The 25,400-nt window shown below is 42.1% G+C and overlaps 1 protein-coding gene across 1 annotated transcript in view; it reads right to left on the bottom strand.

The window, feature by feature from the left end:
- Window positions 1–25,400, bottom strand: part of TRIM28 (tripartite motif containing 28) — a 253,485-nt gene that overhangs the window by 173,472 nt on the left and 54,613 nt on the right. The window contains exons 4-5 of the mRNA XM_053691009.1: window positions 22,488–22,546; window positions 22,294–22,349 (exon numbers count right to left, since the gene is read on the bottom strand). Of these exons, the coding sequence (XP_053546984.1) occupies window positions 22,294–22,349; window positions 22,488–22,546 (115 nt within the window). The remainder of the gene's footprint in view (window positions 1–22,293; window positions 22,350–22,487; window positions 22,547–25,400) is intronic.

The raw sequence follows: 25,400 nt of genomic DNA, 5'->3' as shown, positions 1-25,400 counted from the left end.
ATTTTAAAATAAATGAACTTAGCTTTGGTAGAACTGAAACTCAGTTAAGCATTTTTCCAGAAGTGGCTTCTGACTCAGGGTTACTTGCAGACATCTTGCAATATGTAATAGAAAAAAACATATAAAGCAAAATTGATCAAATTCCTTAAATGACAGTTTCAGGAATGGGAAAAAATGCTAGTGAACAAGCTTCTAGCAACCAGAAGCAATAATTAATGAGACTTAAATAATGTGGAGACAATAGTGACGCCCATATTTTTTAGCGCCAAAAAAGACACCCACATTATTTGGCGCCTAAATGCTTTTGGCGCCAAAAATGACGCCACATCCGGAACGCCGACACTTTTGGCGCAAAAAAAGTCAAAAAAATGACGCAACTTCCGACGACACTTATGACGCCGGAAACAGGAAAAAAAATTTTGCACCAAAAAAGTCCGTGCCAAGAATGACGCAATAAAATGAAGCATTTTCAGCCCCCGCGAGCCTAATAGCCCACAGGGAAAAAGTCAAATTTTAAGGTAAGAAAAAAAATGATTAATTCATATGCATTATCCCAAATACGAAACTGACTGCCTGAAATAAGGAACGTTGAACATCCTGAGTCAAGGCAAATAAATGTTTGAATACATATATTTAGAACTTTATATAAAAGTGCCCAACCATAGCTTAGAGTGTCACAGAAAATAAGATTTACTTACCCCAGGACACTCATCTACATGTTGTAGAAAGCCAAACCAGTACTGAAACGAGAATCAGTAGAGGTAATGGTATATATAAGAGTATATCGTCGATCTGAAAAGGGAGGTAAGAGATGAATCTCTACGACCGATAACAGAGAACCTATGAAATAGACCCCGTAGAAGGAGATCATTGCATTCAAATAGGCAATACTCTCCTCACATCCCTCTGACATTCACTGCACGCTGAGAGGAAAACCGGGCTCCAACCTGCTGCGGAGCGCATATCAACGTAGAATCTAGCAGAAACTTACTTCACCACCTCCATAGGAGGCAAAGTTTGTGAAACGGATTTGTGGGTGTGGTGTATTTATAGGCATTTGAGGTTTGGGAAACTTTGCCCCTCCTGGTAGGAATGTATATCCCATACGTCACTAGCTCATGGACTCTTGCTAATTACATGAAAGAAATATGAGTATTAACATGAATATTACCCTTTTTTGTAAGCATGATCCCAGTCAAATCACTGCATCAGGCTTACCTCAATTATACAAGGCTCTGTCAGCATTTTCTAGATCTTATCTCTCTAGTAATAAATATACTGAACATACCTTAAGGCAGGTAATCTGCAGACCGTTCCCCCAACTGAAGTCTTTCCCATACTCTTCAGTTATGTGTGAGAACAGCAATGGACCTTAGTTACAAACCGCTAAGATCATCAACCTCCAGGCAGATTCTTCTTCTAATTTCTGCCTGCGAGTAAAACAGTACGACGCTGGTACTGTTTAAAAATAAACTCTTGATTGAAGGTAAAAACTACACTAAGTCACCACATCTCTTGATACTTCCTATCTTGTTGAGAGTTGCAAGAGAATGACTGGGAGTGGCAGTTAGGGGAGGAGCTATAAAGACAGCTCTGCTATTGGTGTCCTCTTGCAACTTCCTGTTGGGAAGGAGAATATCCCACAAGTAATGGATGAACCGTGGACTGGATACACCTTACAAGAGAAATTCTCATCGATGCGTCTATTGCGTTTCCCCAGAAAACTACCCTTGCAGTTGGAACTAAGGAACTCTTCTCCAAATTCACCTTCCATCCGTGAGACCGTAGGAAAGATAACATTTCCATGTGTGATCTTGCTTGTTGATGAATGGGAACATGCAGGTATGCGTCCCTTAAATCCAACGTGGTCATAAATTGACCCTCTTGGACCAAAGGAAAAATGGAACTAAAAGTTTCCATCTTGAAGGACGGCACTCAGAAACTTGTTTAGACTCTTTAGATCTAAAATTGGTCTGAAGGTTCCCTCCTCTTTGGGAACCAGGAACAGATTGGAATAGAACCCCAGACGCAGTTCCTGCATTAGAACAGGAAGTATCACTCCCAGGTCAATGAGAACCCATACACAGTGTAAGAACACCTTATCTGGTGTACAGATAATCTTGAAAGTAGAAACCTGCCCCTGAGAGGAAAGGTCTTGTACTCTAGTTTGTATCCCTGGGACACGATGTCAACCACCCTGGGATCTTAAACATCTTGAACCCAAGCCTGAGCGAAGAAAAGCCTGCCCCCCACAAGATCCGGTCCCGGATAGGGGCAAGCCCTTCATGCTGTCTTACTCAACAGTAGGCTTCTTGGATTGTTTTACCTTGTACCAAGACTGATTGGGCCTCCGGGAAGGCTTGGACTGCTTCTGCTTGGAGGAGGGAGTGGAAGGATTTCCCTTGAAATTTAAAAAACGAAAAATACTGACGTCCTTTTTGTTTTATCAGAAATTATCTGTCAAACCAGGCCCACACATGGTCTTTTCGCTTGTAAGGAATCGCCAAAAGTTTAGACTTAGACACATCCGCAGACCAAGATTTTAACCATAAAGCTCTGCGAGCCAATATGGCAAAGTCTGAAATCTTCACTCCCAGCCTAATAACCTGAAGGGAAGCATCTGTAATAAAGGAGTTGGCCAACTTAAGGGTCTTTATCCTATCCTGGATTTCTTCAAGGGGAGTGTCTGTCTGAAAAGAATCAGACAACGCATGAAACCAGTATGCTGCCGCACTAGTGACAGTAGCAGTACATTTTGAGAAATCCCTCTAACTTCTTATCCATAGGATCCTTAAAGAAACAACTATCCTCTATGGGAACAGTAGTTCTCTTGGCTAGCGATGCCCCTTCCACCTTGGGTACAGTCTGCCAAGACACCTTGATAGAGTCCACTATGGGTAAACATTTTTAAATATAGGTTTAGCTTACTGGATTTCTTAGGAAGACTGTGGTGTCGCTGTCGTCCAGAGTAGCTAAAACCTCCTTAACAGACGGAGGTGTTCTAGCTTAAACCTGAAAAGATACTACTTCAGTATCAGGAGGAATTATACTGTCAGAATCTGAGATTGCACCCTCAGATGCTACCGAAGTATCCTCTTCCTCAGGCTTCTGGGAGGTGACCTTTGAGATAGCAACAACTGTGTCTGTAACCTTGCTCACTGAATGTTTACTTTTCCTCTTGTGCTTTCCCTGCAGCATGGGAAAAGCAGACAACGCACCAGAAACTGCAGAGGACATGAGGGAAGTGACGTCATGCAAGGTAACTCCAGGTGGAGTCGTTGAGGAAGCGCAGGGCACTGGTTGAATGGACGCTACATTTTGGGACACTTGAGAAAGTTGCGGCATATATTGAACATTGTCAGAAGGCTCCTGAACAGCATCCGCCCAAGACTACGTTGGCTCAGAAAAAAAAAAAAAACTAAAGTTCTTTCGATAAATTAGGAACAGAAAGGAATTGGTGGTTCCACATTATCAAAACCTAAATTATATGCAACATCTCAGAGGGCCTCTTGGTCCATCTTTATTCACAATTTGATCAAATAAAAATTGGATATATTAACTAGAATTACCTCACGAAAAAAAAGTTACTGTGTCTTTAAAATGTTAAAAGTAATGTCTTAATTTTGCTTTACAACAAAATTTTGCTTTTAACAAAAACAAAAGCAGACAACTCCCCGTTGGGAGATGTGAAATTGCACCCAACATATGAGCAACATCTCCACGTCCCCAGTGCCTGCTGTAACTGCCCTTATAACATACCATCACTCAAGGATCTCATCTTTTGGTTCTTATATATAATAAAGTGCTAATTTTCCTGTGTACATACCCCAGAAAATAAACTTAGCACTTACCTTCGAAATCTGCCCGGCAGTAAGGCAGCTCACCAGGTTTGAGAGGTCCTCTCCCTCATAGACCTGTGGGGGGAAAAAAATGATAAAGTGTGAATAATCTTATTCAGACTTTCAGTATTATGGCAGCATTAGATATATGGGAGGTGCATTGAGAATTATGTCCCATAAGTTCCCATTGCTTTAAAGCCATCAATGCTCTACTAAAGAGACTGATGTGGACTACGGCTACACCCTATCAGAACATACATAAGATTGTGTTATTTAACCAAACAAAGAATAATAAACTCTTGATTGAAGAATCTTTTCAAACACCTAATATTACCACTTCCTTGCTCTAATGTAGGCAGAGAATGACTGGGGTGGGAGGGAAGGGAGGTGATATTTAACAGCTTTGCTGTGGTGCTCTGCCGCCTCCTGCTGGGCAGCAGCGATATTCCCAATATTAGATGATCCGTGGACTCATTGTGTCATTAGAAGTTACTTTCATGGCTCTTTAAATAAAAAAAATTCTTGACATTCTTACAAACTAGAAAAGTCTCCAACACAACCACAATAAGACCACTTCGCTAAAAAGGGACTAAAATGTAAAAGGCAGCCCTTTTTATTTTCTCTAATATGTATCAAATTTAAAATGCTAATTACAGCTGGGGGTTCAATGAGCAAAACCAGCAATTTCAGAATATAAAAATTCTCCCACCCAACTCGGGGAGATTAATGTGACAACTTTTACATAGAATTCCTACAAGGGATATTGCAGTATTTATATTTTCAGTACAAGTGTTTGCTTCAAAATGCAATCACTATTTCAAATAACAAAATTAAAAGGGATATGAAACTCACTCATTTTCTTTTGTGATTCAGACAGTTTTTCTAATTTCAAAATTTGCTTTGTTTCCATGATCGTGTTAAAGTGAATGTAAAGTTTACTTCCCTTTGCTTTACGGAAAGCAGACCAGCAATCCTCTGCCTGAATAGCCTGCTGTAGTTGGCACAGCGATGACAAATCCGGGTTCCTCCAATCGTTGAATGCCTCCTTTGGTGTCCAGCTCGTGAGGCAACTCAACCTTGTTTTGTCATCGCTGTGCTAACTACAGCAGGAGATGCGGGCGGAGGATAGTCAGTCTGCTTTCCATAAAGAAAAAGTATTTTTAAAAAGAAGTTTTAATGTAAAGTTTAATAAAAGAAAGTGCCCCTGTTTAAGAGTATTTTTAGATACCGGGCATTTTTTTTTATTAAGCTTTACATTCACTTTCAAGTGATGGTAAATCCTAGCATTTTTAAACTCTTAAATTTACAATTACAAACAATAAATTAAACTTCAGTTATTTAGAAAAAAAAAAATTGTGCTGTGGCACCTCACTAAACTCATTGCCTCCAACCGCCCACAGCACTCTATACAAGTGAGGTGGCGTTTCTACCTCTAAACCAATAGCCGTGCTGGCATACAGAACACTGTCGCCTCACTGAATTAGAGCGATGTGCTGTGGGAGGCCGGAGGTGCAGAGTTTAGCAAGGTGCTGCAGCACAGACAGGGTTTAGCACCCTTTTTAACTAAAGTGAAGCTACAGTATTTTTAGTGAAGGTAAAAACTTGTGTTTTTTAAATGCTCAGATTTACCATCACTTTAACCTCTTAGTGACCAGAGTACTTTTCCATTTGTTGACCGTTTGATACCAGGGCTATTTTTACATTTCTGCAATGTTTGTTTAGCTGTAATTTTCCTCTTACTCATTTACTGTACCCGCACACAGTTTTTCTTGCCATTAAATTGACTTTGTAAAAAAAACAAAAAAAAACCACTAACTCACCACCAAAAAAAAAAAAAAAAAAACAAACACAAAACAGCCATGCTAAATGAGTTTAGAAATACCCAATGTTTTCATGTTCTTTGCAAGTTATAGGGCAATAAATACAAGTAGCACTTTGCTATTTCCAAACCAATTTTTTTCCACAAAATTAGCAATAGTTACATTGGAACACTGATATCTGTCAGGAACCCTGAATATCCCTTGACATGTATATAATTTTTTTTTTTTTTTTTTAGTAGACAACCCAAAGTATTGATCTACGCCCATTTTGATATATTTCATGCCACCAAATTAAAAAAAAAAAAGTTCATTTTTTCACAAACTTTAGGTTTCACACTGAAATTATGTACAAACAACTTGTGTAATTATGGCACAAATGATTGTAAATGCTTCTCTGGGATCCACTTTGTTCCAAAATAGACATATGGCTTTGGCATTGCTTTTGGGTAACTAGAATGCCGCTGTGCACCACACTTGAATTATGCCCAGCAGTGAAGGACTTAGGTAGCTTGCAGGGTTAATTTTAGCTTTAGTGTAGAGATCAGCCTCCCACCTGACATCCCACCCCCTGATACCTCCCAAAAAGTTCTCTTCCCTCACTCACAATTGTCCCCGCCATCCAAGTACTGGCAGAAAGTCTGCCAGTACTAAAATAAAGCCTTTTATTTTTTTTATTTAAATTCTTATTTAAAGTCTTGTAGGATTCCCCACTTAGCCCCCAACCTCCATGCCCCCCCCCCCCAACACACACAGCTCTAACCCTACCCCCTCTACCTATTTGCCGCCATCTTGGGTACTGGCAGCTACCCAGTTTGCCCTTGGTCGTTAACGACTGTGCAGGGTACATCCTACAAAAAACTCGTTAAGGGGTTAAAGGGACACTCAACCCAAAATTTAAAATAGGAAATTCCTATAAACTTGCCAACCATCATTTTGAACTATAGCCCAATTTAGTAGCCTAAAGCATTTCTAAGTATTAGTACTTTTGTACTGTGTGGCTGTTTAAAATGCCTGTCTGCACCCTCCCATATTTCGTCACCAGTCTCTTCATTATGCAACTAATTTTCAACCGTACACACTCCCGTGTCACTCCTGTTTTGCGCATTCACAGACAACGCTGCAGGGGGAGGTTTAAATTATGAACTCTAAATCCCTTCTCATTTTCCTACAGCGTTAGACGCAACTCGCATGCACGGGAATGTGTACGGGCGAAAATTAGCTGTTAAGAGCTGCACAATGAAGATACTGGTAAGGAAATATGGGAGGGGCAGACAGACATTTTAAACAGCTAAACAAGACAAAGTACTAATACTTAGACATGCTTTAGGCTACTAAATTGGGCTATAGTTCAAAATAATAATAGTTGGCAAGTTTATAGGAATTACCTATTTGAAATTTTGGGTTGACTGTCCCTTTAAAGAGAAACCTAGGTAGGCATCTGGAGCACTACATAGCAGGAAATAGTGCTGCCATTAGTGATTGAAAAATGGATAAAATTTTTGCAAAACTGCTGCTGTAGTTCTCCAGAAATGGACTGAGTCCTAAGCATGTGTCCTCACTTTTCAACAAAAAAAAGTTAAAGAAAAAAAAAGAATTAGAAATTTGTTTAAAATCGCATGCTTTGTCTGAATCATGAAAGAATGTTTAATATTCCTTTCATATTCCTTTAAGGTTATAGATGCTTTCAAACACTTCTCTACTCAAGCAAGTAAAAATGGATAATTGGGGACAAAGTTGAGAAATCAATTTATACTTCCCTGATACCTTATTTTCTTTCATAAAGATTATCCACAGTCCACCATTATATGGTATATATTTCCCAATCCCCTAGGAAGTTAATAACCCATATCATAGTTTAAAATCTCACACCTGTCAGTAACAGTGAAGTAGATAATAGGAAACAAAGGGTCTGCAGAGGTGTAATTAGAAAAGCCACCCAAAAATCTAAATAGGGGCATGTGGACCATCATTCCAAAAGAAAAAGAATCGATTAAGCAAGCATAAAATGTTCTCATTAAATCATGATGGTCCAGAGTCCTCCATAACATAAGGGATTAATACCCAAGCAGAAAAGGGATTGACAATTTTTCTGACAGTTCCTATTTAGCAGACAGTGGCCTGAAGGACTTTCCTGCCAAAAGCTGCTTGCAAAGAAGCAAAAACATCAGTGATAACATTTGGAAAAGTAGGCAGAGTTTAAGCTTTGAAAATCTGCTCCAAATTTTTGAAAGTCCACTATGTTGCAACTGCTCTTGTAGAAAGGCAATACGCTTAGAAGACTAACTCCCAATCACCAAATAAGCCTTGTGAATCACTTGTTTGAGCCAAGAGTCCAACGCTACCTTAGTAGCTTTCTGCAATTTACGAGTCCGAGTAGTGAACAAAGAAGTTAGTTTTAAATTTTTAGTAGCTTTAAAATGGATTTTCAAAGCCCTGACTACATCAAGATTATGCAATAGTTGCTCCCTAGGTGTTTGAACTTAATGAAGAAAGAAAATGATAGTACGAAGTACAGCCTATTCTTGTGAATAAGTAGAAATTGAGAATCACAAGACAAGGTTGGCAACTTAAAGGGACATAATACTCATATGCTAAATGGCTTTAAACTGATGCAGTATAACTAAAAAAAGGGAAGATATTTTACCTTACAATTTCCTCAGCTGACTAGAACAAGTTCTGTGTAAAAAGTTAGATTCAGATGCAGGTTAAAAAAAATTGAATAAATGAACTGCAGCCAATCAGCATCAACAGTGCTGAGGTCATTAACTATTTTACGGTGATCTCATATTTGATTTTACTCATGAGATTTCATAGTAAACTTTCTTAAACTGAAAAGAAAAATAAGATGTGTGCATGAAGCACGCTACCTTGTATGTCCCAGGACAGGCATACTTATTTGCTGCTTAAAGTCCTTTACAAATAGGGTGTGAATACTGAGGACATTTTGGAGGTAAATAACATAATTTATGCTTACCTGATAAATTCCTTTCTTCTGTTGTGTGATCAGTCCACGGGTCATCATTACTTCTGGGATATAACTCCTCCCCAACAGGAAATGCAAGAGGATTCACCCAGCAGAGCTGCACATAGCTCCTCCCCTCTACGTCAGTCCCAGTCATTCGACCAAGAATCAACGAGAAAGGAGTAACCAAGGGTGAAGTGGTGACTGGAGTATAATTTAAAAGATATTTACCTGCCTTAAAACAGGGCGGGCCGTGGACTGATCACACAACAGAAGAAAGGAATTTATCAGGTAAGCATAAATTATGTTTTCTTCTGTTATGTGTGATCAGTCCACGGGTCATCATTACTTCTGGGATACCAATACCAAAGCAAAAGTACACGGATGACGGGAGGGATAGGCAGGCTCATTATATAGAAGGAACCACTGCCTGAAGAACCTATCTCCCAAAAATAGCCTCCGAAGAAGCAAAAGTGTCAAATTTGTAAAATTTGGAAAAAGTATGAAGCGAAGACCAAGTTGCAGCCTTGCAAATCTGTTCAACAGAGGCCTCATTCTTAAAGGCCCAAGTGGAAGCCACAGCTCTAGTGGAGTGAGCTGTAATTCTTTCAGGAGGCTGCTGACCAGCAGTCTCATAGGCTAAACGTATTATGCTACGAAGCCAAAAAGAGAGAGAGGTAGCAGAAGCTTTTTGACCTCTCCTCTGTCCAGAATAAACGACAAACAGGGAAGAAGTTTGGCGAAAATCTTTAGTTGCCTGCAAGTAGAACTTGAGGGCACGAACTACATCCAGATTGTGTAGAAGACGTTCCTTCTTTGAAGAAGGATTTGGACACAAGGATGGAACAACAATCTCTTGATTGATATTCCTGTTAGTGACCACCTTAGGTAAGAACCCAGGTTTAGTACGCAGAACTACCTTGTCTGAGTGAAAAATCAGATAAGGAGAATCACAATGTAAGGCTGATAACTCAGAGACTCTTCGAGCCGAGGAAATAGCCATTAAAAACAGAACTTTCCAAGATAACAATTTTATATCAATGGAATGAAGGGGTTCAAATGGAACACCCTGTAAAACGTTAAGAACTAAGTTTAAACTCCATGGCGGAGCAACAGCTTTAAACACAGGCTTGATCCTAGCTAAAGCCTGACAAAAAGCCTGGACGTCTGGATTTTCTGACAGACGCCTGTGTAACAAGATGGACAGAGCTGAAATCTGTCCCTTTAATGAACTAGCTGATAAACCCTTTTCTAACCCTTCTTGTAGAAAAGACAATATCCTAGAGATCCTAACCTTACTCCAGGAGTAATGTTTGGATTCGCACCAGTATAGGTATTTACGCCATATTTTATGGTAAATCTTTCTGGTAACAGGCTTCCTAGCCTGTATCAGGGTATCAATAACCGACTCAGAAAAACCACGTTTTGATAAAATCAAACGTTCAATTTCCAAGCAGTCAGCTTCAGAGAAGTTAGATTTTGATGTTTGAATGGACCCTGTATCAGAAGGTCCTGTCTTAGAGGTAGAGACCAAGGCGGACAGGATGACATGTCCACTAGATCTGCATACCAAGTCCTGCGTGGCCATGCAGGCGCTATTAGAATCACTGATGCTCTCTCCTGCTTGATTTTGGCAATCAATCGAGGAAGCAGCGGAAAGGGTGGAAACACATAAGCCATCCCGAAGTTCCAAGGTGCTGTCAAAGCATCTATCAGAACCGCTCCCGGATCCCTGGATCTGGACCCGTAGCGAGGAAGTTTGGCGTTCTGGCGAGACGCCATGAGATCTATCTCTGGTTTGCCCCAACGTTGAAGTATTTGGGCAAAGACCTCCGGATGAAGTTCCCACTCCCCCGGATGAAAAGTCTGGCGACTCAAGAAATCCGCCTCCCAGTTCTCCACTCCCGGGATGTGGATTGCTGACAGGTGGCAAGAGTGAGACTCTGCCCAGCGAATTATCTTTGATACTTCCACCATTGCTAGGGAGCTTCTTGTCCCTCCCTGATGGTTGATGTAAGCTACAGTCGTGATGTTGTCCGACTGAAACCTGATGAACCCCCGAGTTGTTAATTGGGGCCAAGCTAGAAGGGCGTTGAGAACTGCCCTCAATTCCAGAATGTTTATTGGAAGGAGACTCTCCTCCTGATTCCATAGTCCCTGAGCCTTCAGAGAATTCCAGACAGCTCCCCAACCTAGTAGGCTGGCGTCTGTTGTTACAATTGTCCAGTCTGGCCTGCTGAATGGCATCCCCCTGGACAGGTGTGGCCGATGAAGCCACCATAGAAGAGAATTTCTGGTCTCTTGATTCAGATTCAGAGTAGGGGACAAATCTGAGTAATCCCCATTCCACTGACTTAGCATGCATAATTGCAGAGGTCTGAGGTGTAGGCGTGCAAAAGGTACTATGTCCATTGCCGCTACCATTAAGCCGATCACCTCCATGCATTGAGCTACTGACGGGTGTTGAATGGAATGAAGGACACGGCATGCATTTTGAAGCTTTGTTAACCTGTCTATAAGGGTCCCCAAGAATGGAACTCTTGTGAGAGGAAAAAGAGAACTCTTCTTTTCGTTCACTTTCCATCCATGCGACCTTAGAAATGCCAGAACTAACTCTGTATGAGACTTGGCAGTTTGAAAGCTTGAAGCTTGTATTAGAATGTCGTCTAGGTATGGAGCTACCGAAATCCCTCGCGGTCTTAGTACCGCCAGAAGGGCACCCAGAACCTTTGTGAAGATTCTTGGAGCCGTAGCCAATCCGAATGGAAGAGCTACAAACTGGTAGTGCCTGTCTAAGAAGGCAAACCTTAGATACCGGTGATGATCTTTGTGGATCGGTATGTGAAGGTAAGCATCCTTTAAATCCACTGTGGTCATGTACTGACCCTCTTGGATCATGGGTAAGATTGTCCGAATAGTTTCCATTTTGAACGATGGAACTCTTAGGAATTTGTTTAGAATCTTTAAATCTAAGATTGGCCTGAAAGTTCCCTCTTTTTTGGGAACCACAAACAGGTTTGAGTAGAACCCTTGTCCTTGTTCCGACCGCGGAACCGGATGGATCACTCCCATTATTAACAGATCTTGTACGCAGCGTAGAAACGCTTCTTTCTTTATCTGGTTTGTTGACAACCTTGACAGATGAAATCTCCCTCTTGGGGGAGATAATTTGAATTCTAGAAGGTATCCCTGAGATATGATCTCTAGTGCCCAGGGATCCTGAACATCTCTTGCCCAGGCCTGGGCGAAGAGAGAGAGTCTGCCCCCCACTAGATCCGGTCCCGGATCGGGGGCTCTCGGTTCATGCTGTCTTTGGGGCAGCAGCAGGTTTCCTGGCCTGCTTGCTCTTGTTCCAGGACTGGTTAGGCTTCCAGCCTTGCCTGTAACGAGCAACAGCTCCTTCCTGTTTTGGTGCAGTGGAGGTTGATGCTGCTCCTGTTTTGAAGTTCCGAAAGGGACGAAAATTAGACTGTCTAGCCTTAGCTTTGGCTTTGTCTTGAGGTAGGGCGTGGCCCTTACCTCCCGTAATGTCAGCGATAATCTCTTTCAAACCGGGCCCAAATAAAGACTGCCCCTTGAAAGGTATATTAAGTAATTTGGACTTAGAAGTAACATCAGCTGACCAGGATTTTAGCCACAGCGCCCTACGTGCCTGTATGGCGAATCCTGAGTTCTTAGCCGTAAGTTTGGTTAAATGTACTACGGCCTCCGAAATGAAGGAATTAGCTAGTTTAAGGACTCTAAGCCTGTCCGTAATGTCGTCTAGCGTAGATGAACTAAGGTTCTCTTCAAGCGACTCAATCCAAAATGCTGCCGCAGCCGTAATCGGCGCGATACATGCAAGGGGTTGTAATATAAAACCTTGTTGAACAAACATTTTCTTAAGGTAACCCTCTAATTTTTTATCCATTGGATCTGAGAAAGCACAGCTATCCTCCACCGGGATAGTGGTACGCTTAGCTAAAGTAGAAACTGCTCCCTCCACCTTGGGGACCGTTTGCCATAAGTCCCGAGTGGTGGCGTCTATTGGAAACATCTTTCTAAATATTGGAGGGGGTGAGAACGGCACACCGGGTCTATCCCACTCCTTAGTAACAATTTCAGTTAGTCTCTTAGGTATAGGAAAAACGTCAGTACTCGCCGGTACCGCAAAGTATTTATCCAACCTACACAGTTTCTCTGGTATTGCAACGGTGTTACAATCGTTGAGAGCTGCTAAGACCTCCCCTAGTAATACACGGAGGTTCTCCAATTTAAATTTAAAATTTGAAATATCTGAGTCCAATCTGTTTGGATCAGAACCGTCACCCACAGAATGAAGCTCTCCGTCCTCATGCTCTGCGAGCTGTGACGCAGTATCAGACATGGCCCTAGCATTGTCAGCGCACTCTGTTCTCACCCCAGAGTGATCACGCTTGCCTCTTAGTTCTGGTAATTTAGACAAAACTTCAGTCATAACAGTAGCCATATCTTGTAATGTTATCTGTAATGGCCGCCCAGATGTACTAGGCGCCAAAATATCACGCACCTCCCGGGCGGGAGATGCAGGTACTGCCGCGTGAGGCGAGTTAGTCGGCATAACTCTCCCCTCGCTGTTTGGTGAAATTTGTTCACATTGTACAGATTGACTTTTATTTAAAGTAGCATCAATACAGTTAGTACATAAATTTCTATTGGGCTCCACCTTGGCATTGGAACAAATGACACAGATATCTTCCTCTGAGTCAGACATGTTTAACACACTGGCAAAAAACTTACAACTTGGTTATAATCTTTTTTAGCAAAAAACGTACTGTGCCTCAAAGAGGTACTAACGATTAAATGACAGTTGAAATAATGAACTGAAAAACAGTTATAGCATCAAACTTTAAAACAACAAAACTTTTAGCAAAGGTTTGTTCCCATTAGTAAAATAACAATAATTAAATATGACATAAAAAATACAAAGCAACGTTTTTATTCACAGTCACTATAAGAATTCTCACAGCTCTGCTGAGAGAATTTACCTCCCTTCAAAGAAGTTTGAAGACCCCTGAGATCTATCAGAGATGAACCGGATCATGCAGGAAATATAAAAGTAACTGACTGGTATTTTTTGATGCGTAGCAAAGAGCGCCAAAAACGGCCCCTCCCTCTCCCACACAGCAGTGAGGAGAAACGAAACTGTCACAATTAAAGCAAAAAAACTGCCAAGTGGAAAATAATGCCCAAATATTTATTCACACAGTACCTCAGCAATGTAAACGATTCTACATTCCAGCAAAAACGTTTAACATGATAAATAGTTATTAAAAAGGATTAGTGACCTTTAACAGAGTAGTTCCGGTGAAATACCATCCCCAGAATACTGAAGTGTATACATACATGTCATTTTAACGGTATGGCAGGATTTTCTCATCAATTCCATTCAGAAAATAAAAACTGCTACATACCTCAATGCAGATTCATCTGCCCGCTGTCCCCTGATCTGAAGCCTTTACCTCCCTCAGATGGCCGAGAACAGCAATATGATCTTAACTACTCCGGTTAAAATCATAGTAAAAAACTCTGACAGATTCTTCCTCAAACTCTGCCAGAGAAGTAATAACACGCTCCGGTGCTATTTTAAAATAACAAACTTTTGATTGAAGTCATAAAAACTAAGTATAATCACCATAGTCCTCTCACACATCCTATCTAGTCGTTGGGTGCAAGAGAATGACTGGGACTGACGTAGAGGGGAGGAGCTATGTGCAGCTCTGCTGGGTGAATCCTCTTGCATTTCCTGTTGGGGAGGAGTTATATCCCAGAAGTAATGATGACCCGTGGACTGATCACACATAACAGAAGAAATATCTTTTACATAGAGATGTTCAGGTGATATTTTCTAGTCTGCTTTTTACAGCTATGCTGCATCACTTTCAAGTGTTTCAACATTTGGGTATCATGACCCTTTAAAACCTGCTAGCTTAAAAGACTGCAAATTGGAAAAGAACTTTCCAAGCTAACAGATTAATGGAATGCATTGGTTCAGAACAAATTTCAGGGTGGATTAATAAGTTGCACAAATAGCCTAATTTTAACTAATGCCTGGACTAAAGTATCAAACTCAAAGTTTAGCCAACTTACTATTAAAAAAATAAAATAATTTTGACCTTTTAGTAAACTAGCTAACACTGGTCAAGGCCATCCTGTAAAAAACTGAAGTATTCTATGAATTCTATGGAATACCAAGAAAACCCTCTGGAAGAACACCAGTCAAAATATGCCTTCCAAGTCTTGTAATAAATCTGTCAGTCTTGTGTCGCAGGCTCTCTGGTCTGCACCAAATTTTGAATGATTAAATCCAGTCTCAAAACTTGGAGTTCAACCTCCATGCTGTTATATTTAGAGATCCTGATTGGGGGGGGGGGGGGGCGCAAAAAAACAATTTATGCTTACCTGATAAATTTATTTCACTTGTAGTGTAGTCAGTCCACGGGTCATCCATTACTTATGGAATATATCTCTTCCTAACAGGAAGCTGCAAGAGGATCACCCAGCAGAGCTGCTACATAGCTCCTCCCCTCACATGTCATATTCAGTCATTCGACCAAAGCAGACGAGAAAGGAGAAACCATAGGGTGCAGTGGTGACTGGAGTTTAATTAAAATTTAGGTCTGCCTTAAAGACAGGGCGGGCCGTGGACTGACTACACTACAAGAGAAATAAATTTATCAGGTAAGCATAAATTATGTTTTCTCTTGTTAAGTGTAGTCAGTCCACGGGTCATCCATTACTTATGGAATACCAATACCAAAGCTAAAGTACACGGATGAAGGGAGGGACAAGGCAGGAACATTAAACAGAAGGAACCACTGCCTGAAGTACCTTTCTCCCAAAAATAGCCTCCGAAGAAGCAAAAGTGTCAAATTTGTAAAATTTTGAAAAGGTGTGAAGCGAAGACCAAGTCGCAGCCTTGCAAATCTGTTCAACAGAGGCCTCATTTTTAAAGGCCCAGGTGGAAGCCACAGCTCTAGTGGAATGAGCTGTAATTCTTTCAGGAGGCTGCTGTCCAGCAGTCTCATAGGCTAAACGTATTATGCTACGAAGCCAAAAAGAGAGAGAGGTAGCCGAATCCTTTTCACCTCTTCTCTGTCCAGAGTAAAGGACAAACAGGGAAGAAGTTTGACGAAAATCTTTAGTTGCCTGCAAATAGAACTTCAGGGCACGGACTACGTCCAAATTATGCAAAAGTCGTTCCTTCTTTGAAGAAGGGTTAGGACACAGTGATGGAACAACAATCTCTTGATTGATATTCCTGTTAGTAACTACCTTAGGTAAGAACCCAGGTTTAGTACGCAGAACTACCTTGTCTGAATGAAAGATTAGATAAGGAGAATCACAATGTAAGGCAGATAACTCAGAGACTCTTCGAGCCGAGGAAATGGCCATCAAAAACAAAACTTTCCAGGATAACAGCTTGATATCAATGGAATGAAGGGGTTCAAATGGAACGCCTTGAAGAACATTAAGAACTAAGTTTAAGCTCCACGGCGGAGCAACAGTCTTAAACACAGGCTTAATCCTAGCTAAAGCCCGACAAAAAGCCTGAACGTCTGGAACTTCAGCCAGACGTTTGTGTAGAAGAATAGACAGACAGAGCAGAAATCTGTCCCTTTAACGAACTAGCAGATAAGCCCTTTTCTAAACCCTCTTGTAGAAAAGACAATATCCTAGGAATCCTAACCTTACTCCATGAGTAACTCTTGGATTCGCACCAATATAAATATTTACGCCATATCTTATGGTAAATTTTTCTGGTAACAGGCTTCCTAGCCTGTATTAAGGTATCAATAACCGACTCCGAGAAGCCACGCTTTGATAGAATCAAGCGTTCAATCTCCATGCAGTCAGCCTCAGAGAAATTAGATTTGGATGTTTGAAAGGACCCCGAATTAGAAGGTCCTGTCTCAGAGGCAGAGACCACGGTGGACAGGACGACATGCCCACTAGGTCTGCATACCAGGTCCTGCGTGGCCACGCAGGCGCTATCAGAATCACCGAAGCTCTCTCCTGTTTGATCTTGGCAATCAAACGAGGAAGCATCGGGAATGGTGGAAACACATAAGCCATGTTGAAGACCCAAGGGGCTGTCAGAGCATCTATCAGCACCGCTCCCAGGTCCCTGGACCTGGATCCGTAACAAGGAAGCTTGGCGTTCTGGCGAGACGCCCCATGAGATCCAGATCTGGTTTGCCCCAACGAAGAATCAGTTGAGCAAAGACCTCCGGATGAAGTTCCCACTCCCCCGGATGAAAAGACTGGCGACTTAGAAAATCCGCCTCCCAGTTCTCTACGCCTGGGATGTAAATCGCTGACAGGTGGCAAGAGTGAGACTCTGCCCAGCGAATTATCTTTGAGACTTCCAACATCGCTAGGGAACTTCTGGTTCCCCCTTGATGGTTGATGCAACATCACAGTAGTGATGTTGTCCGACTGAAATCTGATGAACCTCAGAGTTGCTAACTGAGGCCAAGCTAGGAGAGCATTTAATATTGCTCTTAATTCCAGAATATTTATTGGGAGGAGTTTCTCCTCCTGAGTCCATAATCCCTGAGCTTTCAGGCAGTTCCAGACTGCGCCCCAGCCTAGAAGGCTGGCGTCTGTTACAATCGTCCAATCTGGCCTGCGAAAGGTCATCCCCTTGGACAGATGTGGCCGAGAGAGCCACCATAGAAGAGAATCTCTGGTCTCTTGATCCAGACTTAGTAGGGGGGACAAATCTGAGTAATCCCCGTTCCACTGACTTAGCATGCACAATTGCAGCGGTCTGAGATGCAGGCGCGCAAATGGTACTATGTCCATTGCCGCTACCATTAAGCAGATTACTTCCATGCACTGAGCTACTGACGGGTGTGGAATGGAATGAAGGACACGGCAGGCATTTAGAAGTTTTGATAACCTGGCCTCCGTCAGGTTAATTTTCATCTACAGAATCTATAAGAGTCCCTAGAAAGGGAACCCTTGTAAGTGATAATAGAGAACTCTTTTCCACGTTCACCTTCCACCCATGCGACCTCAGAAATGCCAGAACTATCTCTGTATGAGACTTGGCAGTTTGAAAACTTGACGCTTGTATCAGAATGTCGTCTAGATACTGAGTCACCGCTATACCTCGCGGTCTTAGTACCGCCAGAAGTGAGCCCAGAACTTTTGTAAAGATTCTTGGAGCCGTAGCTAATCCGAAGGGAAGAGCTACAAACTGGTAATGCTTGTCTAGGAAAGCAAATCTTAGGTACCGATAATGATCCTTGTGAATCGGTATGTGAAGGTAGGCATCCTTTAAATCCACTGTGGTCATGTACTGACCCTCTTGGATCATGGGAAGGATGGTTCGAATAGTTTCCATTTTGAATGATGGAACTCTTAGGAATTTGTTTAGGATTTTTAAGTCCAAGATTGGTCTGAAGGTTCCCTCTTTCTTGAGAACCACAAATAGATTTGAATAGAATCCCTGTCCGTGTTCTGTCCGCGGAACTGGGTGGATCACCCCCATTAGTAAAAGGTCTTGTACACAGTGTAGAAACGCCTCTTTATTTGGTTTGCTGATAACCTTGAAAGATGAAATCTCCCTTGTGGAGGAGAAGTTTTGAAGTCCAGGAGATATCCCTGAGATATGATCTCCAACGCCCAGGGATCCTGGACAACTCTTGCCCAAGCCTGGGCGAAGAGAGAAAGTCTGCCCCCCACTAGATCCGTTTCCGGATAGGGGGCCCTCTCTTCATGCTGTCTTGGGACAGCAGGTTTCTTGGCCTGCTTGCCCTTGTTCCAGGACTGGTTAACTTTCCAGCCCTGCCTGTAACGAGCAACAGCTCCTTCCTGTTTTGGAGCGGAGGAAGATGATGCTGCTCCTGCCTTGAAGTTACAAAAGGCACGAAAATTAGACTGTTTGGCCTTTGATTTGGCCCTGTCCTGAGGTAGAGCATGGCCCTTACCTCCCGTAATGTCAGCTATAATTTCTTTCAAGCCGGGCCCGAATAAGGTCTGCCCTTTGAAAGGAATATTAAGCAATTTAGATTTAGAAGTCACGTCAGCTGACCAGGATTTAAGCCATAGCGCTCTGCGCGCTTGGATGGCGAATCCGGAGTTCTTAGCCGTAAGTTTGGTTAAATGTACGACGGCATCAGAAACAAATGCGTTAGCTAGCTTAAGTGCTTTAAGCTTGTTCATAATTTCATCCAATGGAGCTGTGCGAATGGCCTCTTCCAGAGACTCAAACCAGAATGCAGCCGCAGCAGTGACAGGCGCAATGCATGCAAGGGGCTGTAAGATAAAACCTTGTTGAACAAACATTATCTTAAGGTAACCCTCTAATTTCTTATCCATTGGATCTGAAAAGGCACAACTATCCTCCACCGGGATAGTGGTACGCTTAGCTAAAGTAGAAACTGCTCCCTCCACCTTAGGGACCGTCTGCCATAAGTCTCGTGTGGTGGCGTCTATAGGAAACATTTTCCTAAATATGGGAGGAGGGGAAAAAGGCACACCAGGTCTATCCCACTCCTTGCTAATAATCTCTGTAAGCCTTTTAGGTATAGGAAACACGTCAGTACACACCGGTACCGCATAGTATCTATCCAACCTACATAATTTTTCTGGAATTGCAACCGTGTTACAATCATTCAGAGCCGCTAATACCTCCCCTAGCAATATGCGGAGGTTCTCAAGCTTAAATTTAAAATTAGAAATCTCTGAATCCAGTCTCCCTGGATCAGATCCGTCACCCACAGAATGAAGCTCTCCGTCTTCACGTTCTGCAAACTGACGCAGTATCTGACATGGCTCTCACCTCATCCGCGCGCTCTGTCCTTAACCCAGAGCTATCGCGCTTGCCTCTTAATTCTGGCAATTTAGATAATACTTCAGTCATAACAGTAGCCATGTCTTGCAAAGTGATTTGTAAGGGCCTCCCTGATGTACTTGGCGCCACAAAATCACGCACCTCCTGAGCGGGAGGCGAAGGTACTGACACGTGAGGAGAGTTAGTCGGCATAACTTCCCCCTCGTCTGGTGATAATTTCTTTACATGTAAAGATTGACTTTTATTTAAAGTAGCATCAATGCAATTAGTACACAAATTTCTATTGGGCTCCACATTGGCCTTTAAACATAGTGAACAAAGAGATTCATCTGTGTCAGACATGTTTAAACAGACTAGCAATGAGACTAGCAAGCTTTGAAATACTTTTCTAAATAAATTTACAAGCAATATAAAAAACGCTACTGTGCCTTTAAGAAGCACAAAAAGCTGTCACAGTTGAAATAACAATGAACCAAAATAGTTATAGCAACCAATTTTTCACAGTAAATGTATTAAGTTAGCAAAGGATTGCATCCACCAGCAAATGGATGATTAACCCCTTAATACCCAAAAACGGATTAACAATTTAATAATTAACGTTTTTCTCACAGTCAAAAACACACTGTCACAGGTCTGCTGTGACTGATTACCTCCCTCAAAATGAATTTTGAAGACCCCTGAGCTCTCTAGAGACGATCTGGATCATGGAGGATGAAGTAGACAGATTGTGACTGAATTTTTACTGAACAAAAAAGCGCTAAAATAGGCCCCTCCCACTCATATTACAACAGTGGGGAAGCTCAGAAAACTGTTTCTATGCAGAAAACAAAGATGGCCATGTGATAAAAATCATGCCCCAATAAGTTTTATCACCAAGTACCTCACAAAAATTGATTAACATGCCAGTAAACGTTTTAAACATACATTTGAAAAGTTATGAATTGTTATTAATAAGCCTGCTACCAGTCGCTTTTACTGCAGTTAAGGCTCATACATTATTTCAGTATTAACAGTATTTTCAGAGTCAATTCCATTCCTTAGAAAAATACATTCAGTGTACACACACTCATCAGCCTAATACCAGTCGCTATCACTGCATTTAAGGCTGAACTTACTTTACATTGGTATCAGCAGTATTTTCTCAGTCAATTCCATTCCTCAGAAAAATAATTACTGCACATACCTCATTTGCAGGGGGGCCCTGCATGCTATTCCCCTTCTCTGAAGTTACCTCACTCCTCAGATGAGAACAGCCAGTGGATCTTAGTTACGTCTGCTAAGATCATAGAAAACGCAGGCAGATTCTTCTTCTAATGCTGCCTGAGAATAAACAGCACACTCCGGTGCCATTTAAAATAAACTTTTGATTGTAGAAATAAACTAAGTTAAAAAACACCACAGACCTCTCACAGCGACCTATCTAGTTAGGCTGCAAGAGAATGACTGAATATGACATGTGAGGGGAGGAGCTATGTAGCAGCTCTGCTGGGTGATCCTCTTGCAGCTTCCTGTTAGGAAGAGATATATTCCATAAGTAATGGATGACCCGTGGACTGACTACACTTAACAAGAGAAAACACTACATTGGGAACCCAGGTCTTGTTTCAGAGGAAGAATCCATGGAGTAGATAACATCTTAACTAGATCAACATACCATGTCCTACGGGGCCAGGCTGGAGAAGTTATTATGGATTTTGGCTCCAGTTTGATCAGAGTAATGACTCTTGGAACAAACTAAGAAAAAAGGTGTGCTAGCTGAAACTCCCATGGACATACCAAGGAGTCTATCATGAGCCTTTCAATCTTGCACAAGACCACAAAAGCTTGTGACGTGAGGCCATCAGATCTATGTCCTGTAAGCCCCATTTGATCATTAAGCTTTCAAAAATATCCTAATGCTGAGCCCACTCATTGATGTGCCCAATTAGATTATCCACCTTCCAGTTCACATGGTATGTGAATTGCCAATAGGGAGCAATGATTATTTTCTGCTTGAGAGTGAGACACTTCCTGTGGGGCCAGTGGACTGCAGGTACCACCTTTTATTTATGTAGGCAACCACTGTGATTGTCAAACTGCAAATGGATAAACTTTTCACCCTTTAATAGGGGGCCAGAGCTGAAGAGCCCAAAGAATTGCTCGAAGTTCCAGAATTTTGATTGGTAACCTTACCTTTAGAGACAAAGCTCCTTGCACTTTGAGAAACCCAGACCACCCCCCCACCCCGAGAAACTGGCATCCATGAGCACAATAGACCAAGACTGATAAAGGAAGGATACCCCCAAGGGTCAAAGAAAGACCGTCCAAGGAAACGATTGCTTTAGATTTCTTAGTTAATCTGTTCCAAATGTAAATACTTTGATAACTAAGGTAGCGTAAACCAATTAAGGGGTCTCAAATGTGAAGAAGCTAAAGGGACTGCGTCTGAAGCAACTACCATAAGCCCCCCATTGCTGCCACCATGCATCGAGTTACTGATGGCAAAGGAGACGCCCTCTGAATCTCAATTTTGCAAAGTATAGTCAGAAACTTGATACATAGGGTTTTATGAATCGTATAGCAGGATATGAGATTTTGGGTACGATTCTCCAACCATGGTCTTGAAAGACAAACTTGAGTATGAGCAATAGCTAGTGACAGGGAATAGGTGTGCATAAGTCCAGATACAGTGCAACTGAAATGCCCTGAACACATAAGGGTATTCCCATGTCCCTGTATTCATCAGCTATGAAGTTTCTCTTCAGTCTTTGTGAATGATAATTCACAGAAACTGTCTCAAATTGGTCTGAGCTCCCAAATTTAAAGTCATAAGAAATTAACTGGAAACTTCTATTCTCAACCAACTCTTACAAGGACAAAACAGATGGTAGGGATTTGAAGATCTGATATGGGTTCTTGACCTCATCCTAGTGGTGGGAAAACCCCCATATATTTTATTATGTACTGTGGACCATCTTTTTTTATAGTAGTGTCCCATTAAAGGAGCAATAAAAAATTAGCTTGAACTATTCTAATAGGATGGGCTCCCTAGTCAGTTTACCTACCTTTTCTAGAGCCAATACTATATTGATATTTCCAGCTGGCATGTGCAAGAATTTGTTTTCTGTATTTGATTAGAGAAAATGTGAAACATATCTGGAGCTGCGCAAAATATGCATTTGCTGTCTTTACACTAAAAATCAGGCACAGATTCAAATGCCACTGCCTGTTTATAGTAAATGCAAAATGTATACTGAATTAGGAATTTGCATAGAAGTGTTTCAAAATGCAAACAAATCATTTCAAATGTCAAAGTTAAAATGAGCCATTTGTAAATACATTATATCACAGGTTAAAAAAAACATTTTACATTATAAAGCCCCTTTAAAATTAAAAGGAAATTGTAGTCACAAAAATGCAGTATATAAGAAAAAGAACAAAAAAACAGAATTTATGTTTACCTGATAAATTACTTTCTCCAACGGTGTGTCCGGTCCACGGCGTCATCCTTACTTGTGGGATATTCTCTTCCCCAACAGGAAATGGCAAAGAGCCCAGCAAAGCTGGTCACATGATCCCTCCTAGGCTCCGCCTACCCCAGTCATTCGACCGACGTTAAGGAGGAATATTTGCATAGGAGAAACCATATGTTACCGTGGTGACTGTAGTTAAAGAAAATAAATTATCAGACCTGATTAAAAAAACCAGGGCGGGCCGTGGACCGGACACACCGTTGGAGAAAGTAATTTATCAGGTAAACATAAATTCTGTTTTCTCCAACATAGGTGTGTCCGGTCCACGGCGTCATCCTTACTTGTGGGAACCAATACCAAAGCTTTAGGACACGGATGAAGGGAGGGAGCAAATCAGGTCACCTAAATGGAAGGCACCACGGCTTGCAAAACCTTTCTCCCAAAAATAGCCTCAGAAGAAGCAAAAGTATCAAATTTGTAAAATTTAGAAAAAGTGTGCAGTGAAGACCAAGTCGCTGCCTTACATATCTGATCAACAGAAGCCTCGTTCTTGAAGGCCCATGTGGAAGCCACAGCCCTAGTGGAGTGAGCTGTGATTCTTTCAGGAGGCTGCCGTCCGGCAGTCTCATAAGCCAATCGGATAATGCTTTTAATCCAGAAGGAGAGAGAGGTAGAAGTTGCTTTTTGACCTCTCCGTTTACCAGAATAAACAACAAACAAAGACAAAGTTTGTCTGAAATCCTTAGTAGCTGCTAAGTAAAATTTGAGAGCACGAACTACATCCAAGTTGTGCAACAAACGTTCCTTCTTTGAAACTGGATTAGGACACAAAGAAGGCACAACTATCTCCTGGTTAATGTTTTTGTTAGAAACAACTTTTGGAAGAAAACCAGGTTTAGTACGCAAAACCACCTTATCTGCATGGAACACCAGATAAGGAGAAGAACACTGCAGAGCAGATAATTCTGAAACTCTTCTAGCAGAAGAAATTGCAACCAAAAACAAACTTTCCAAGATAATAACTTAGTATCAACGGAATGTAAGGGTTCAAACGGAACCCCCTGAAGAACTGAAAGAACTAGGTTGAGACTCCAAGGAGGAGTCAAAATTTTGTAAACAGGCTTGATTCTAACCAGAGCCTGAACAAAGGCTAGAACATCTGGCACAGCTGCCAGCTTTTTGTGAAGTAACACAGACAAGGCAGAAATCTGTCCCATCAAGGAACTTGCAGATAATCCTTTTTCCAATCCTTCTCGAAGGAAGGATAGACTCTTAGGAATCTTAACCTTGTCCCAAGGGAATCCTGCAGATTCACACCAACAGATATACCAAATTATGTGGTAATTTTTCTGGTTACAGGCTTTCAGGCCTGAACAAGAGTATTAATAACAGAATCTGAGAACCCTCGCTTTGATAAGATCAAGCGTTCAATCTCCAAGCAGTCAGCTGGAGTGGGTCGAACGGACCTAGAACAAGAAGGTCTCTCAAAGGTAGCTTCCATGGTGGAGCCGATGACATATTCACCAGATCTGCATACCAAGTCCTGCGTGGCCACGCAGGAGCTATCAAAATCACCGACGCCCTCTCCTGATTGATCCTGGCTACCAGCCGGGGGATGAGAGGAAACGGCGGGAACACATAAGCTAGTTTGAAGGTCCAAGGTGCTACTAGTGCATCCACTAGAGCCGCCTTGGGATCCCTGGATCTGTACCCGTAGTAAGGAACTCTGAAGTTCTGACGAGAGGCCATCAGATCCATGTCTGGAATGCCCCACGGTTGAGTGACTTGGGCAAAGATTTCCGGATGGAGTTCCCACTCCCCCGGATGCAATGTCTGACGACTCAGAAAATCCGCTTCCCAATTTTCCACTCCTGGGATGTGGATAGCAGACAGGTGGCAGGAGTGAGACTCCGCCCATCGAATGATTCTGGTCACTTCTTCCATCGCTAGGGAACTCCTTGTTCCCCCCTGATGGTTGATGTATGAACTTGGCCCTCGCTAGCTGAGGCCAAGCTTTGAGAGCATTGAATATCGCTCTCAGTTCCAGAATATTTATCGGTAGAAGAGATTCTACCCGAGACCAAAGACCCTGAGCTTTCAGGGATCCCCAGACCGCGCCCCAGCCCATCAGACTGGCGTCGGTCGTGACAATGACCCACTCTGGTCTGCGGAAGGTCATCCCTTGTGACAGGTTGTCCAGGGACAGCCACCAACGGAATGAGTCTCTGGTCCTCTGATTTACTTGTATCTTCGGAGACAAGTCTGAATAGTCCCCATTCCACAGACTGAGCATGAACAGTTGTAATGGTCTTAGATGAATGCGCACAAAAGGAACTATGTCCATTGCCGCTACCATCAAACCTATCACTTCCATGCACTGCGCTATGGAAGGAAGAGGAACGGAATGAAGTATCCGACAAGAGTCTAGAAGTTTTGTTTTTCTGGCTTCTGTCAGAAAAAACAGAATTTATGTTTACCTGATAAATTTCTTTCTCCAACGGTGTG

The sequence above is a fragment of the Bombina bombina genome, chromosome 8 (assembly GCF_027579735.1).
Source record: "Bombina bombina isolate aBomBom1 chromosome 8, aBomBom1.pri, whole genome shotgun sequence".
NCBI classification, from domain to species: Eukaryota; Metazoa; Chordata; class Amphibia; order Anura; family Bombinatoridae; genus Bombina; species Bombina bombina.
Note: the sequence above shows the minus strand (reverse complement) of the source record. Positions and strands in the feature narration are given on the sequence as shown.